The following is a 15,914-nucleotide window of genomic DNA, read 5'->3' as shown; positions in this document are numbered from 1 at the left end:
AAGGTGTCATCAAGAAATTCATTTATTTGGCGAACTGTGTGCTTTAATTTAATATAGTGTCAATTCTCTGCAAAGCCTCCCTGAGATTCAGCTATATCAGAAGTGTCACTGTCAGAATCCATGGACTGAACTTGACTTCCTTCTATCAGCATGCCAGTATCCCCCTGTGCCTGGCTGAGTTCAGATACCTGAGACTCTATCAGCTCCCCACCAGCCCTCACGATCTCAGCACTCTCTCTAGATCTGTCCGGGATCAGCGCTCTCTACTTCATCACACTCTGTGTTATCATTTACACTTTCAACGGTAATCACAGGAGTATGTACCACATCGTCAGAGTGTTTGTTCGTTACAAGCTCATTTATACTCCCACCATCTTTAGAGAGAGAAAACGCTTCAATTTTCTGATCAGTCCTGTCATTATGATTTTTTCCGCCTTCATTGTTTAAAGAAACAGAAGGCAATTGTTCCGTAGAAGGATTACGTTCAGTCACATTAGTACTCATCATTCCTCATCATTCATTGAACACACCAACTTTGTATGACCGTACTTCCCACAAGTAAAGCACCTCATTGATTCAGAACTGATATAAATTAATATATTGGGGCAGTCGTGGCCTAATGGATAGAGCAGGGCTGTCCAAACTCGGTCCTGGAGGGCCGGTGTCCTGCAGAGTTCAGCTCCAACTTGCCTCAACACACCTGCATGGAAGCTTCTATGCCTAAGAGCTCGATTAGCTGCTTCAGGTGTGTCTAATTGGGTTGGAGCTAAACTCTGCAGGACACCAGCCCTCCAGGACCGAGTTTGGACAGCCCTGGGATAGAGGGTTGGACTTGTAATCCGAAGGTCGTGGGTTCGAGTCTCAGGTGAGGGATTGTAGGTGGGGGAGTGCACCCATGTTTAGCGGTTAAAGGAGCACATCCATCCGAATCTGTCCCCATTTTTTACCACCCTTAGGTGATAAAATCAGCGACAATTAAATCTACACTAAACCAAAAAAAAAAAAACAGAAAAGGAAAGGGAAAAAAAATCAACTCACACACACCGCAACTCGCTCAGACGCCCGCACATGCGCACAGAGAGAGAGAGAAAGAGAGAGAGAGAGAGAGATTTAAAATTCGGTGAAAAGGCTACGCGTCACGCACGCGTCGCGCTCACGGTAGAGTTCGGATGCGTTTGCAATATCCGGGTTGGAAGGAGGGAGTGTCTCAGATTCCCAACAGAAACACGCTGGAAAGAGCAGCGAGAGAGACGCGCTCCGCGGGAATATGGCATCGAGCAGAGGGAAGCGGAAGCGCAGCGCGGTGGAAACGGGTCCCAGCTCTCCGGCATGATTTAGATCGGGATACGGACCGCAATGGAAAAGCCGCTGTGTTCGTCGCAGCCCACGGCCTCGCTCGGGTTCGGTGCGTCTCCGGCGGGGAACAGCGCGCTGCTGCAGCGCGGACACACGCGCAGGATAGAGGGAGTGCTGAGCAAATACACCAACCTCATCCAGGGCTGGCAGAACAGGTAACACAACACGATCAAGCGCGTGATGAAGTTTACATTGACCGAGCTCAACTTGTGGCTGCAGTTATGTCATATTACCACAATAAGTTACGCGTGACATGAACTGCATTTTAGACCTAAATATGATTTATTTAGGGTTTTTTGTTTGTCATTTGCCTTTTTTTTTTTTTTTTTTAGTTAAATTTAGGTTAGTTATTCAGTTATGATATTTCAGTTATGATGGTTCATTAGATACTCGTGCTATATATAAGATACTTCTGTGGGCTACTTTATATATGTGACCCTGGACCACAAAACCAATCATAAGGGTCCATTTTAAAAAGATTAATAAATCATCTTTCCATTGATGTATGGTTTGTTAGGATCGGACAATACTTGGCTGAGATACAACTATTTGAAAATCTGGAATCTGAGGGTGCAAAAAAATCAAAATATTGAGAAAATCACCTTTAAAGTTGTTCAAATGAAGTTTTTAGCAATGCATATTAAGTTTTGATATATTTACGGTAGGAAATTTACTAAATATATGTTATCCGTGGAACATGATATTTCCTAATGATTTTTGACATAAAATAAAAATTGATAATTTTGTCTTGTGAAGTTTTTAGTAAACATGTTCAAATGAGGCCATAACAACTAATAATTCGAATTAGCTCGGAAAAAACAGTTTAGATTAATTATAGTCAGAAATAAGATAAGGTATGCACATATTCACACACACACACACACACACACACACACCTATAAATCTGTCTTTTGAACTCATGCATTGCTCATATTTTGTGGTTGTGATTCTCATATCTGCTGTGTATTCTGCCATAATGTGACTAAATTTCTTAATTTCCTTCATTACTAAAGTGTTGCATCATCATAAAACTTCCTCATGCTGCCTCATAATGATGCAACATGTTTGTGTTTTTAGAATTAAAGTGAAGCATTTGAATGTTAAAAATGTGTTTTGCTGAGTTAAAGCTGAAGTCATCTTGATATGTTAGTCATTGAACAAACACTTGAGGTTGGTTCAGACTTGTTGCTTGTTGCACAGGAGATTCTGAGATGAACTGATATTCAGGAATAATTACACGAGAACCAGTTTAATAAATAAAAACACACACATTATCTAGATGAGAATCTGATCTTTGTACTTTAAACACAGTCCATCTGTAAGTTGTAAAACAGCGCAGGCGGAAATAAGTTTCTTCACACACAAGGTCTATTTCATGAAGAGGATTGTGCAAATGTGTGTGTTTTAGGACGTTCTGACCTGTGTGTGTCTGTGTGCTGAACGCATGGGACGAGTTTTGATATTCAGATCAGATTCTCTGCTGATGGTGACGTGAGTTTCCATTGACATCCAGACTCCATCTGCAGAGACTGAGCGTCTGTTATGAGACTGAGCTGCGATCATGATCATGAGAATCTAGAGGAAAATCATATTGCTCAGATGTTACTCTTTTAAACATCAGGACCTCAGTTATGAAAAATGTAAACATAATTTTTAGGGCCCTATAAAATCCATTTGATTTTCTTCCCAAATTCCGGGTTTTCCATTTAAATTTTTCTAGATTCCGTTTCAATGATTTAATGCTATATTTATAAAAAAATCTTTTAACATGTAATGAAATGAAAATAGTGATTAATGAAACATTGCATTTTATTTATGCATCTAATTCTTTATTTTTTACAAATAAAGTGCGGCACAACAGAACAGATTCCAACTATCTGGATTATTCCTTTACAAATCGTGATGAACGATTATAAAATAATTAACAATAATAATTAAGGATTGTTATTTGGTAGCACTTTATTTTACAGTCCTGTTCCACATGCACATACTATCTATTTGTTATAATTATTACAATAACTGAGTAATACGACCCCTAAACCGAAACCTAACCCCAAGTAGGTGTGCAACCTGTTATTTTTATTATTATACAGATATTATTATTATTAATAATAATCTAAAATTATAACGTTGTTATTATTATTGATTACTTTGAGAAGTACATTTGAATGTAGGCTACAATATAATTCAAAACATGAAGTTAATCAATGGCAGACTTTCATTTAGACTTGAGTTTCTGTAAGTTTTTGACAGTTTTTAAGCATTTTTCCCGAAAGAAATGGTGAAATGCTCATAAAATGCTCTCAGAGCAGCTCTGGAGATGAAGTTTATGTGGACTGCCGTTTCAATATAGACACACAGAACATACTTAGATAGCAGTCAGTTTGCAGTTTAATAAGTAGTGACTCTAATTCATATCGTGATTTAAAATTGATGTATACTACAGCCATCCTTTTGATTTATGATTAACATATTTGATTGAATATGCCAAATACAGTGACATTCTGCTCTTCGTTTAATCTCCTGCTGTCTAGGAGAACTAATCGAGATATTAAAGATCTCCTTTGTGATTTTTCTGTCCTGTATTCAGAGTTATTCATATCATGGCTCAGGACGAGATGAGAACATATGTTGATATTTGGATGGTGACAATGTAATGTTTCTGAGTTCAGCCTCGCACACACACACACACACACACACGCGCTCAGCGTTTGTTTCTCCGTGTTCAGCAGGACTGTCAGTCTCTGAGCTGGTGGACGTGACTCAAGCTGCTTTTCTCGTTGTTGCTGTCAGGAGAGTGAAACAAGTAAATATAGTATGAATATATCAGTGTTATTCATCCAATGTCGTCTTCTGTCCTTGAATATTTAATTCAGTTGTATCTTTCAGATCATAAATATCCTGTCTCGAGTTATTTAAACACCTCTTACAGGCAATATATCATTTTAGCATCATTGAGATACTTTTTTTAATTTTATACTTCCCATTTTTAGTTAAAATGGTGTTTTTTGTAATTTTTAGTACTTTTTAAAAACTTGTCTATGTAATTTGTATAATGTTTTTGTTTTAGTTTGTCTTTTTTTAGAACATCAAGTTAAATCAAATAAAAATGTAAATGTTGAAAACTAGCTGGAATAAAAAAAGTTCAGTTATTTTATTCAAAATAATGATTGTTTTCATGTTAACTATAATAACCCTGTTTATGGGTCACATTTCACCCCAAAACCAAATAGAAAATATATATAATTCATCAAATAAATTAATTAAAAGCTATTTTTTTAGGACTGTTAAGATGCATTGTGGCATTATTTATTACTTTTTTTTTTGAAGTCTCTATTTTCTATAATATTATAATACAATATTCTATATATATATATATATATATATATATATATATATATATATATATGAAAATAATGTGATAATATAAGTCCAACAATCATAATGGTCCTAAAAACTCTTGTTCTATTCAAAATATAATTCTATCTTTCCTTCAGTTGTTGAAATATGATCTGCACATGTTCTCCAGGCATTTTCAAGGCTGCTGTTGTTGGTTTGCTGAGATGCAAACATACGTTTCTTAAGGAAAGAACTAGAGTTGATTAATCGAAAGAACAGACTAATTACTGATGAGAGAGATCACTGTCTAAAACATCAATAATAGAACACCTTATTTATCAGTTATGATACGCCATAAACTTTTCCAGCTCATAAACTTGCAAAAGCCATTTCTGCTCTATGGAAATTAGATTAAATATTTAATTTGAGGTGAATGAAAATGAGGCTGTAGAAGCTGTTCAGTGTGGTGTACTTTTGTTTTCTTTGGTGTCAGTCATGCAATCAACTGCAGCAGCACTACAGTATACAGTATTTTTATTTTTTGTAACTCTTTCCCCAGGATTAATAGGTGGACTGGAAAAACCAGGCTGAAGAATAGAAATGTAACTCTGCTCTGGGATTATGACCTTTCTCAGATTACTAGGACACATCTTTGTGTGACTGAATGCTTCTCTACAGACACAGATCTCAGTGAAGTTAAAGGGCCAGAGAAAAGCAGAAACTGAAGTGCACCTGTGGTTTTATTTGAGCTGATTGAGGAACGGTGAAACTCACAGGTGTGTCTGTGCCGTGGGTGGCAACTCTTGATGTGTTTGTCACAACGCTTTCTTTTGCAGTACTGACTCACTTCACTGTTTTCCACAAGTGTTTCCTGCAGAATTCAAAACAGTTTTAACATTCTATTTTTAAATTGAAACAGTTGAAATATCACATCACAACAGAGCTCTTTAGTGAGAGTGTCTCTTTAACTGATAAACAGTCAGTAAATGTTAATCCAATGCTTTCAACGATTTCATTAGACTGATTTAAAGCCATAAATCGTTAGTTTGCGAGTCTTTCTGTTAACAAGATTAATTTGTTAGTGAATTGCTCTATGTTTTGCATGCACATAACACACATTTGTGTTGTCATTGCTTTTTTATACACCAGCACTAAATAATGTCTCGGGAAACATTGTAGGTTTTCACAGCAAAACTTACAAACTATTCAAAGGTTTCTGGAAAAGCGTTTTATTAGAATACTTTTATTCAGCAAGAATTCATTAAAAGTGACATTTATAATGTTATAAATATAATGTATAATTTACATTAATATAAATATAATTTACATGAACATTATATTATAAATGTAATGTAGATTTTTATTTCAAATAAATGCTGTTCTTTTTAACTTTTTTTTTTATTATTCATTGAAGAATCGTGAACAAATGTATCAGTTTCCACAAAAATATGAAGCAGCACAGTTGATCATAATAAATGTTTCTTGAGCAGCAAATCAGCATATTAGACTGATTTTTACAATATATAGACACAGAGAACAGCTATTTTAAAATGTAATAATATTTCACAATATTATTTTATATTTTATTTAAAGTGACGAAAATTATTATAATTTTTTTATGGTTTAGTTTAACTATAATAACCCTGCTTACAGGTCCAAATTTACCCTAAAATCAAAAGAAATTATAATTAATTTTCTAGGATCATTAAGACGCATTGTGGCATTATCTTGCTGTTTTTCATGTTATTTTGATCAAATAAATGCAGCCTTGGTGAGCAAAGAAAAATATTAAAAAAATAAAACGATACAAAATCTTACCAGTAGATGGCTTTAATAAATCTTTCACCTTTTAGACTAATTAATATTTGTCAATGTGAGTCTCTCTTTCATGTATTTGACAGTCTGGTGTGATGGTCGAGGACGCCTGCCAACACGTGGCATACAACGCACTGCTGCTTTCCTCCTCGTAATGATACTTTTCCATGCCAGAAACGTATGCAAAAATGAGACAGAGCTGTGATATCATACAGGAGGTCAGTCAGTGCATCCCAAATCACAGACTTATGCAGTATTCTATGGCGTTTTGTAGTATAATACTGCGAGTAGTGTGAAAACTGAAAATTCCAAAAAGAAAAAGTGCACTTTAAATACCTGGATGATGCACTTAACCGAAAAAATGAAGTGTGGAATGTTGAACACTTCATGCACTCAACTGTCACTGCTTTAATTACGTAGCAAAAGAGGAAACTGTAGAAAACGTTTTCCTGGACCAGGAGACGTTGGGATATCTTTCAAGCAGAAGTTACTCTTTATTGAGAACTTGATGTGCGTCGCTGCAGTCATCCAAGTCTGACTATAGCTCAGAACAGTAGAGTTTATACCTTTCAAGGGGGAGGGATACATAGAGGTGGAGACAATCTAAACAAAGCATGCAAATGCAGTACAGGAATCAGCCCATTACCAGAATTGCAACCTCATCAGCATAACAGTGTCATTCAAATGCATAGGTATATATATGTATGTGTGTGTACTGTATGTGTAGATGGATAGACAGATAGAACAACTAGTCACCAGTTTAATTTGTAAATTTGGTTTGTGTTGTAGTACTGGACTTGAAAGCGTCTCTCTTGAAGAACATCTATAAAAGTGAATGATTTACAGATATGAGGTGATTCCAGTGCTGCGAGTGTCTGTGTAACTAGGCCACACATCTAAATACACTCAATGCTCATGATGAATGAAGCACGTTTTTAGCATGTTGGTTTGCTTCAGTGAGGGTAAATCCACCTCTTCCTCTATTTCAGGATCAGAGCTGCTCTTTTATGTCTGTGAACATGATTACATGGTCTTGAAAGGGTCTGATTTGGGGTCAGAGCACGTTTTGAAATGTTTGGTGGCTGGAGTCTGAGATAAAGAGCAGCGTCGAGGATAGAAACTCGGAGAGAATGGACTCAAATGTTCATCATCTATATTATGAAGTGTAACTTTTCTTTGCCTCCATTTAAAAAAAAAAAAAGCCTACTATAGAGCTGCATGATCAAATGTAATTAATACTTCAAAAACGTTAATACTTAAGGTGCCACGTGGACCAGAAGAGCACTTCTGAAAGTATTTTCTCCACTCATTTTCTCAAAAATACTTAACCATGAACCAAACCAAACAGCCTTGAGATCAATCACATTACAAACATTAACTGGAGGGAAAAAACATTTACTTTAATTTATCCATGAAGCATTTCAGATGACATTACTGAATCAATGTAGCAATTGACATTTTTTGAGTTTTAAGTACAAAAAATGTTTTACTTGATCAAATAATATATTTTAATATGGAATAATGGAAATCAATAAAAAGCAAATGTTTACATCTGTGTGGAGAAAATGAATGGGGTTTTTACTTGTGTCTGATCAGATCATATCTGCGTACTTGTGTGCCAAAATAAGGAAGTGTGGCATGATTTTAATTCAACACAGGCTATAAAATCATCTAAAAATGTTGAAACTTGCAACAAAAATACTGTACATTTCTGAGCTGGATATACAGCAAATGCATGTTCAGTATATGATGCATTGCAATGCAGGTTTTTGAGCTGTGATTATTTTGCATGTTGCAAAATGCAGTATGTTTTTACCATTATTTGCAACACTTTATTGATTGTTTTAAAGCAGTCAGTTCTCCAGATGATGATGATGAGAGGATGCTGCTTTAGAAAGCACTGCCGACAGCGAGCAGCACACTAGGGTTTGGTGTATACACTAGAAACACATTCATAATGCATGTGGAAAAATCAGCCTGTCACTAAGATCCATGCGTTTCACTTTTACTAAACATGTCAAAACAAATGTCAGACGTGTGTGTGTGTGTGTGGTTATTGAATTGTTTTGCTGGTCAGTGCTGCTGTTGCTGTGATCAGAGAGAGTCATTGATCCGCTTTAGAGAGAAACACACAGACACACACACACAACATCCTCGCTGCAGACACTCTCTCGCACACGCTTGCTTTGTTTCATTTTGAGAATTTTTTTTATTGAAATTGTCTATGCAATATGTACACACTTACATTAAACGTGCATGTATTCTTAAACAAAAATCTTCTAAACATTTTTTACATTTTATTTCATGTATATACATTAATTTTCTTGCTTGCTTTTTTATTTTCCAAAAATAAAATTTGTCAATAAACTATATTAATAGGTTAACCAAAGATCTGCTTTTTGGAAATATTGCACTTTAATTTTATTTTAATTTTAACAGCATATTTGGGATTGAAAATGTCTACAAAACAGTTACTAATTGCTTATTAAATGTAAAGATACTTTGGGTTGAGAATAATACCCAAATATTATGTTCATGTTAATGTTTAAATTCATTTATTACTCCTAATAGTGTGGTATATTGTATTTTTAGTGGAAGTTTCTGTTATAGATGGTGAAAAACACTATCATGAAATCGCCAGAAAGCACGGCTAACACAAATACAAAATCTAAAACTCTGCAGTTACTTTACAGGATGAGAAATGAATTGTTGAAGGAACTGTTTTCCAGGTTTGTTTGGTTTTGTCAGTCATGTAAGAACAGGCTGGAGCTGTGAGTCGGTTCTTTAGGTGCGCTTCTGTGGTTCAGCTGCTGTTATGTGCACTTTCTCACACGGTTGAATCACACAGAGAGCTGAGCTGGGACTTTCACTCTCATTTACCCCCTCTGATTGTCTGAGCAGGTGATTGGAGGCGTGAGGGAGCTCATCTGAGCTCAGCAGTCATAAGCAGATCTTCAAGTCAAATTCTCTGGCCGATTCTCTTTCATTGTTCTTCTCAAACTGTTAATTATTATTAATAATCAATGTGTCCAGACTCTGTTTCTGTTCTGCTCTACACTTACATTCATACTTTTGGGTCTTTGGAGATTATGTATAATATATACTTATTATACTACATAAAATACACAAATCAAAAATCTAAATATCAAATGACAAATCATACAAGGAATAGTTATTAGAATGAACTAAATAAATAAATACATACATAATTTGCTAAACATAAATTCATTTCTAAACAACTATTCAAAACCTTTACAGGAGTCCCATGAAACGCTTGCTATTTTGTAAAAGCTGAAACAGAAAATCTCAAATCTCTCTCTCTCTCTCTATTTTATATATATATATATATATATATATATATATATATATATATATATATATATATATATTTAAGATTACTCAAATTAGTGGAAGCAAATAAAAAAAAAACCCATCAAAATATATTTATATTTTCAAAAATTTATTTTTATTTTATATGTATTTTAATTTTTTATTCTATTTACTTTATGTATGCACTGTATTATTATAGATTTGTTTAGATTTATGTATGTTTTGATTTGTTTAGAATGATTTGTTTATTTTTAGATTCAAGAGTCTTTATTGTCATTTCTGCTCCCACATTACGAAATTTTGTATGAGACTCTCAGCTTAAAACATCGTCAAGAGCAGAAAATAAACAAGCAATTATAAACACAACTTTTAAATAGAAATATAGACTCTAAACACCTCAAGTAAAACTGGACACTGGGATGTACTGTATGTACACTATAGACACTATGAAATGAAAAAAATAATTAGCAGCAGAGTGGATATAAACTAGAGTGTAAATAAAGTAAAGTGCGGCAGTGCAAGACAGTCAGAATTTGTGGATTCAATGTCCTTTTGCAGAGAACTGATGCCTGTGTGTGAGAGTCAGTGGGGGGTAGGTGTGTGTGTGTGTGGGGCTGTGGGGGTAGGTGTGTGTGTGTGTGTGTGGCTGTGGGGGGAGGTTGCATGTGTGTGTGTGACTGCGAGGGAGTGGGGGCAGTGATGGCTTTCACAGCTAATTTTATTTTATTTTATTCTGTTTACGTGCATTTATAAGTGCTTAGATTTATTCATTTGTTTATATTTGTTTCTTTTGTGTCTTAGTGTTTTCAGTGTATGTTTCACAAGGTTGATTTTTATTTTTTTTCCTGCAAGGTTATTTCTAAAGGTATTTGCCTGCTTAAGGTAAAACAAACATTTTGAATAGTCCTGCTGTTTGACAAATTGCCTCTTAATTAATATGAGCACATAAGAACAGCTTGCAAAATCATTAAGTGTTTTAAAATGCCACTTTAAATGAAGCATGCCACACCACAGGAATGTCAGCTTTGCATGTTCTGTCAAAGTATTTCTGTCCAAGTATAAAATCATTTAATGTTTGACAAACGGTGTCATTCTCACTTCACTGCAGTGGTGATGCATGACTGTAGGAATGTATGGTGATGGATGTTAATCTGTGTGTGTGCAGGTATTTCGTGTTGGACCCTGATGTGGGTCAGCTGCAGTATTTTGTGAGCGAGCAGGGGCGGAGTCAGAAGCCCCGCGGATCCCTGCCTCTGATTGGTGCATCTGTGACGGCGAGCGACGAGGCGCCTCACATGTTCATCGTCAGCTCGGCCAATGGGGAGCTCTTCAAACTCAGAGGTATTTTACACTCGCGCTCGTGACTCTCACGACTTCACGCAGCAGTATTGGGCTGTTACCACAGCAACCAGCGCCCTCTCTTTGCAAAATTCACGTTTCATGCAGGAGTTTGTGCAATTATTCAGTATTTTTCTTTCTGTAGTGCTGGAGGCTTTTGTAGTGAGTCTTGCTGACATTCAGTCTGTTTCTCAGCCTGTCCAGCCATATGGAGAAAAACTGTGAACTAAACAGATGATTCACTTCCATTTGGATGTCAGTTCTATACACCACCATTCAAAAGTAATTTTTTTCATCAAGGATGCATTAAATTGATAAAACGTGACTGTGAAGACATTTATAACGTTAGAAAGGATTTCTATTTCAAAATGCTGTTCTTTTGAACTTTCCAATCATCAAAGAATCCAAAAAAATCATGGTTTCTGCAAAAATATTTGGCTGTTTTCAATATTGATAATAATGAGAAATATTTATTGAGCAACAAATCAGTGTATTAGAAGGATTTCTGAAGGAACGTGGGACTCTGAAGGCTGGAGTAATGATGCTGAAAATTCAGCTGCACATCAGGAATAAATTCCATGCGTTTCCAATGTTCTGTCGGTGTCATTAGGTTTATTGTTGAGAATGACTCGGTTTATTAGCATCTCTGTTAATTGCTGTCAGTCCATCTCCTGCTCATTACAGAAGCATCTTCATCACCTAATTAAAGTGGGAGCTTGTTTAAATTGCTAATGCCGAGTGGCTCTGAGTGAAGCTTATTCGTGATGAAGCATTCTTGACAGTTATTTTACCCAGGATGCATTCGTTCATAAGATTGAGCATTAAATGGATTCTGATGAAGGTTGTAGTGCTGCATCATAAGTGTTCTGATGAGAGACAACATCTATTTCTATGAGCAACAATAACTGAGAAACAGTGAGAGGAAGAACATCTGCCACATTGACTCGCAGAGGATCTGCTCGCTGCTGCATCTCAAGGGGTTCTGGGTATTTACTGTGCGGTTTAGTAGCTGGATTCTACTGTAGCTGGTCCAAGGTGGCTCTCAGTTGTGAGGATTTGGCTAAGGTATGAAACCAAGGGTCTTGATGATGAAAATCAGGTCATGTCATCTTAAATTCAACATGAAATCAAAGCTTTCCAGCTTAAAAAATATTTATTCATTTATTATATTTAAAATAAAGTAAAGTAAAGTAAAGTCGTGACGTATTGTCAAGTATGGTGACCCATACTCGAAATTGGTGCTCTGCGTTTAACCCATCCAAGTGCACACACACAGCAGTGAGTAGTGAACAAATGCACACACACACACACACACCGTGAACACACACCCGGAGCAGTGGGCAGCCATGCTGCAGCGCCTGGGGAGCAGTTGGGGGTTCGGTGCCTTGCTCAAGGGCACCTCAGTCGTGGTATTGAGGGTGGAGAGAGCGCTGGACATTCCCTCCCCCCACCTACAATCCCTGCCGGCCGGGGACTCGAACCCGCAACCTTTCGATTACGAGTCCGACTCTCTAAACATTAGGCCACGACTTCCCCCCAACATTTATTTTAGATTGATTTAGTATAATTATATTTATATGCATTTACTTTTATTTTATATTGATTTGTTTGTTTTTATTTTATATTGATGCATTTTATATGCATTTATTTATTACATATTAATATTAGTCATTTATTACATATTTAATGTATTTATTTTTACTCATTTATTTTTGGCACCTGTAATAAAATCAGAAGGTGTTGCAAGCCAACATAAAAAAAGACAGTTGTGTAAGTGTGTGCTTGTTAAATAAAACAAATAAAATATAATAATTTTAAAAATGCTAAGATGCTGTGTGTGTCTCTGTGTGTGTGTGTGTGTCTGCGCGTGTGTCTCTGTGTGTGTGTGTGTGTGTCTGCGCGTGTGTCTGCGCGTGTCTCTGTGTGTTTGTGTGTGTGTCTGCGCGTGTGTCTCTGTGTGTGTGTGTGTGTGTGTGTGTGTCTGCGCGTGTGTCTCTGTGTGTGTGTGTGTGTGTCTGCGTGTGTGTGTGTGTCTGCGCGTGTGTCTCTGTGTGTGTGTGTGTGTGTGTGTGTGTGTGTGTGTGCGCGCGTGTGTCTCTCTGTGTGTGTGTGTGTGTGTCTGCGCGTGTGTCTGCGCATGTGTCTCTGTGTGTGTGTGTCTGCGCGTGTGTCTGTTTATGTTTGGGTGGCTGCTGCTCTGTTTCTCATTGATCATCTGTTTCTGGTTTATTAATGCTGATTTCCTGCTGAAGCTCAGTGAAGTTTGATTTCAGCTCAAGTGTTTCACTGGCGCTTGTTTTGTCTCTAGCAATAGTCTGACTTCCTGTTGAATGTGGAAGTTATGTGGTGTTCAGGGTCACTCGTCTGAGGTCTGACCCTCATCAGTCATTGTGAAAGATCAGTGTGTTATTTTAGTATCATTGAGATACTATTATACTGTAGTTTATATTTACATTTTAGTTACTTCTTAGTTAGTTCTCTGCTTAGTAACAATTTTGGTGTTTTACTTCAGTCCCAATCTAAAATGATATAACAGAATGCATCTTTTAAGTTGTTTCCATGGTGACTATAATGCATTAATACTTTGCATATTTACTCTCCCTCTCTCATGTTTTCTCCCATAATTCCTCTGTCCCAGCGGTGGACGCTACAGAACAGCAGCTGTGGATGACGCAGCTACAGGCGTGTACCAGACGCCACTCCGACAGCAGTGCCAAGGTCTGTGCGAACACACACACACACACACATTGTGGAGTATGTTTGAGGAGAGCAGGGAAAGTGTTATAGGAGAATCCGTTTTTTTGCATTTGAGGGGTTTTTGGCAGCGTGTTTGTAAAGATTTGTATACTGTATAATTGTGAGGGTCAAATATCCTCATTAATACAGTGAAATATCATGATGAGTGACTTCAATGTGTCGTCACTAATCGAAAAGACTCATGGATGCTCCATTTGATGCTTTTTAAGTAAATCTAACTATGTGCACGGTTTTCTGTGAGAGTTCTTTATGGTCAGGAGATAGAAAAGATCACTAATCTGATAGAAAAACAATTAAAGTCTATGAGATAAGCTCACTAAACTAGTTTCTAAGGCAATGGATCTCAGGCTTTTTGCCTCTGAGGCCTCTCACTGTGCACAACGATATTCAAAGTCCTGAAACGTATTTTAATTTATGGGCAGTCCTACAATATTTTCTGCAAATTAAAAAAAAAAAGTCATTAATAAAATTTGACGATTCCAAAAATGTTCCTCAGGGCTATTAATATTTATAACATGACATGCATAAAACTATTTCATTATTTGAAATAAAATAAACCTTAAATAACCCTAAAATAACTCCGTTTCTGATTAAAAACATTTGCATAACTGGTAAAACATGTATTCATAATAAAAATGCCCATATGGTTTTAAGGTTGTAATAATTCCCATGACCTTTCCAGGTCTAGAAATCACACTCATAAAATTGAAATCCAGGTATTTCAAGACCGTGAAAGAAACACTTAAAAATAAAAATGAAATAATAACAAATATTTAAAAAAAAGACGCATTTGTGATATTTTAACTCATTTTACATCATTTTGAGGGCTCTTTGCTAAGGCGTAATCTGATCTGTTCACAGATGAGGAAACTGAAGGATTGTGACGAGCATCTGTGTGTGGACCGAACTCAGAACACATTGGACGCACAGGTAACACACACACACTTTCTCTTGTTTAATGTGTGTTATATTACGCGTCTCATGTCCTGAAGTGTTTGATTGTTGTGCACATAGTGCAGGTCTGTCTCTGTTAATGCTGTGCTGTAGTAACTGCTCATCAGCGTATGATCACAGAGCTTCATTCAGTGAAGAACAGATGCTTCATTCTGCCTGTGAAACACTGACTCTTTCTTTCTCTCTCACTCGGATTCCTCTGTAACTGATATCACACATATTGATCCAGACGGATCTAGAGTCACTGCTGAGGGCATGAGCAGCACACACATGCTACTTTTGTTTTTCAGTTAAAAACACATTCTCCCACCTCAGTCTCAAAATACAAAAATATGAAAAAATACAAATTCCACCAATATTCACATTAGCGCTTTTTATATATAAATAAGCATTTTTCAATGGCCACTTTTTAAACGGTTAACCAAAATCCTAAATGCATTACCTGCATACTGCAAAAAAAAAGGTTTTTGATTACTTGTATAGTTTTCTAGTTAAAATATCACTGAAAGTCCTTGAAACAAGATAAATGTACTTGAGAAAGAACACTGCATGAGAAATTATGACTTGTTTTATAGATTGTAAATCTTAAAAATGAGTGTGTTTTGTCTTACTCCATAGCTTACTTATCCAATTTCAAGGATTTTGAGATGTTAACAGGAGAAAAAGGACAAAAATACTCATTAAGTATTAAGAATACTTTGTTTGCATTGTTGCATTACTAATTCAAAGTGCTAAAAAGATCTAAAGAGAAAGATGAGAGATGTATTTGTTGTGTTATTCATTTAATGAATTAAAAATTATTCATAATTTTAATTTATTCATTAATTTTTGGCATGAATGCAATGACAATTCCATCAGTTTTCTTGCAATATGATTCAGTGCAGTGTTAATGCTTTAATACATTAACTAATATGAATTCCTTGGCTAGAAATATCATTGCTCCACACACTGCACTAAATAAAATGAACGTTTTATTTTAAAAAAGATTTCAGGCCTGTGGGACGGCATTTGGCTTCAGTTGCTTT

General features: G+C 36.1%; 1 protein-coding gene across 1 annotated transcript in view; it reads left to right on the top strand.

The window, feature by feature from the left end:
- The first annotated feature begins 1,171 nt into the window (after nt 1-1,171).
- Nucleotides 1,172-15,914, top strand: part of LOC306885105 (oxysterol-binding protein-related protein 10-like) — a 30,900-nt gene continuing 16,157 nt past the window's right edge. The window contains exons 1-4 of the mRNA XM_079441446.1: nt 1,172-1,511; nt 11,006-11,181; nt 13,817-13,896; nt 14,797-14,865. Of these exons, the coding sequence (XP_079297572.1) occupies nt 1,357-1,511; nt 11,006-11,181; nt 13,817-13,896; nt 14,797-14,865 (480 nt within the window). The 5' untranslated portion in view covers nt 1,172-1,356. The remainder of the gene's footprint in view (nt 1,512-11,005; nt 11,182-13,816; nt 13,897-14,796; nt 14,866-15,914) is intronic.

Source organism: Barbus barbus (assembly GCF_936440315.1).
Source record: "Barbus barbus genome assembly, chromosome: 19".
Taxonomy (NCBI): Eukaryota; Metazoa; Chordata; class Actinopteri; order Cypriniformes; family Cyprinidae; genus Barbus; species Barbus barbus.
Note: the sequence above shows the minus strand (reverse complement) of the source record. Positions and strands in the feature narration are given on the sequence as shown.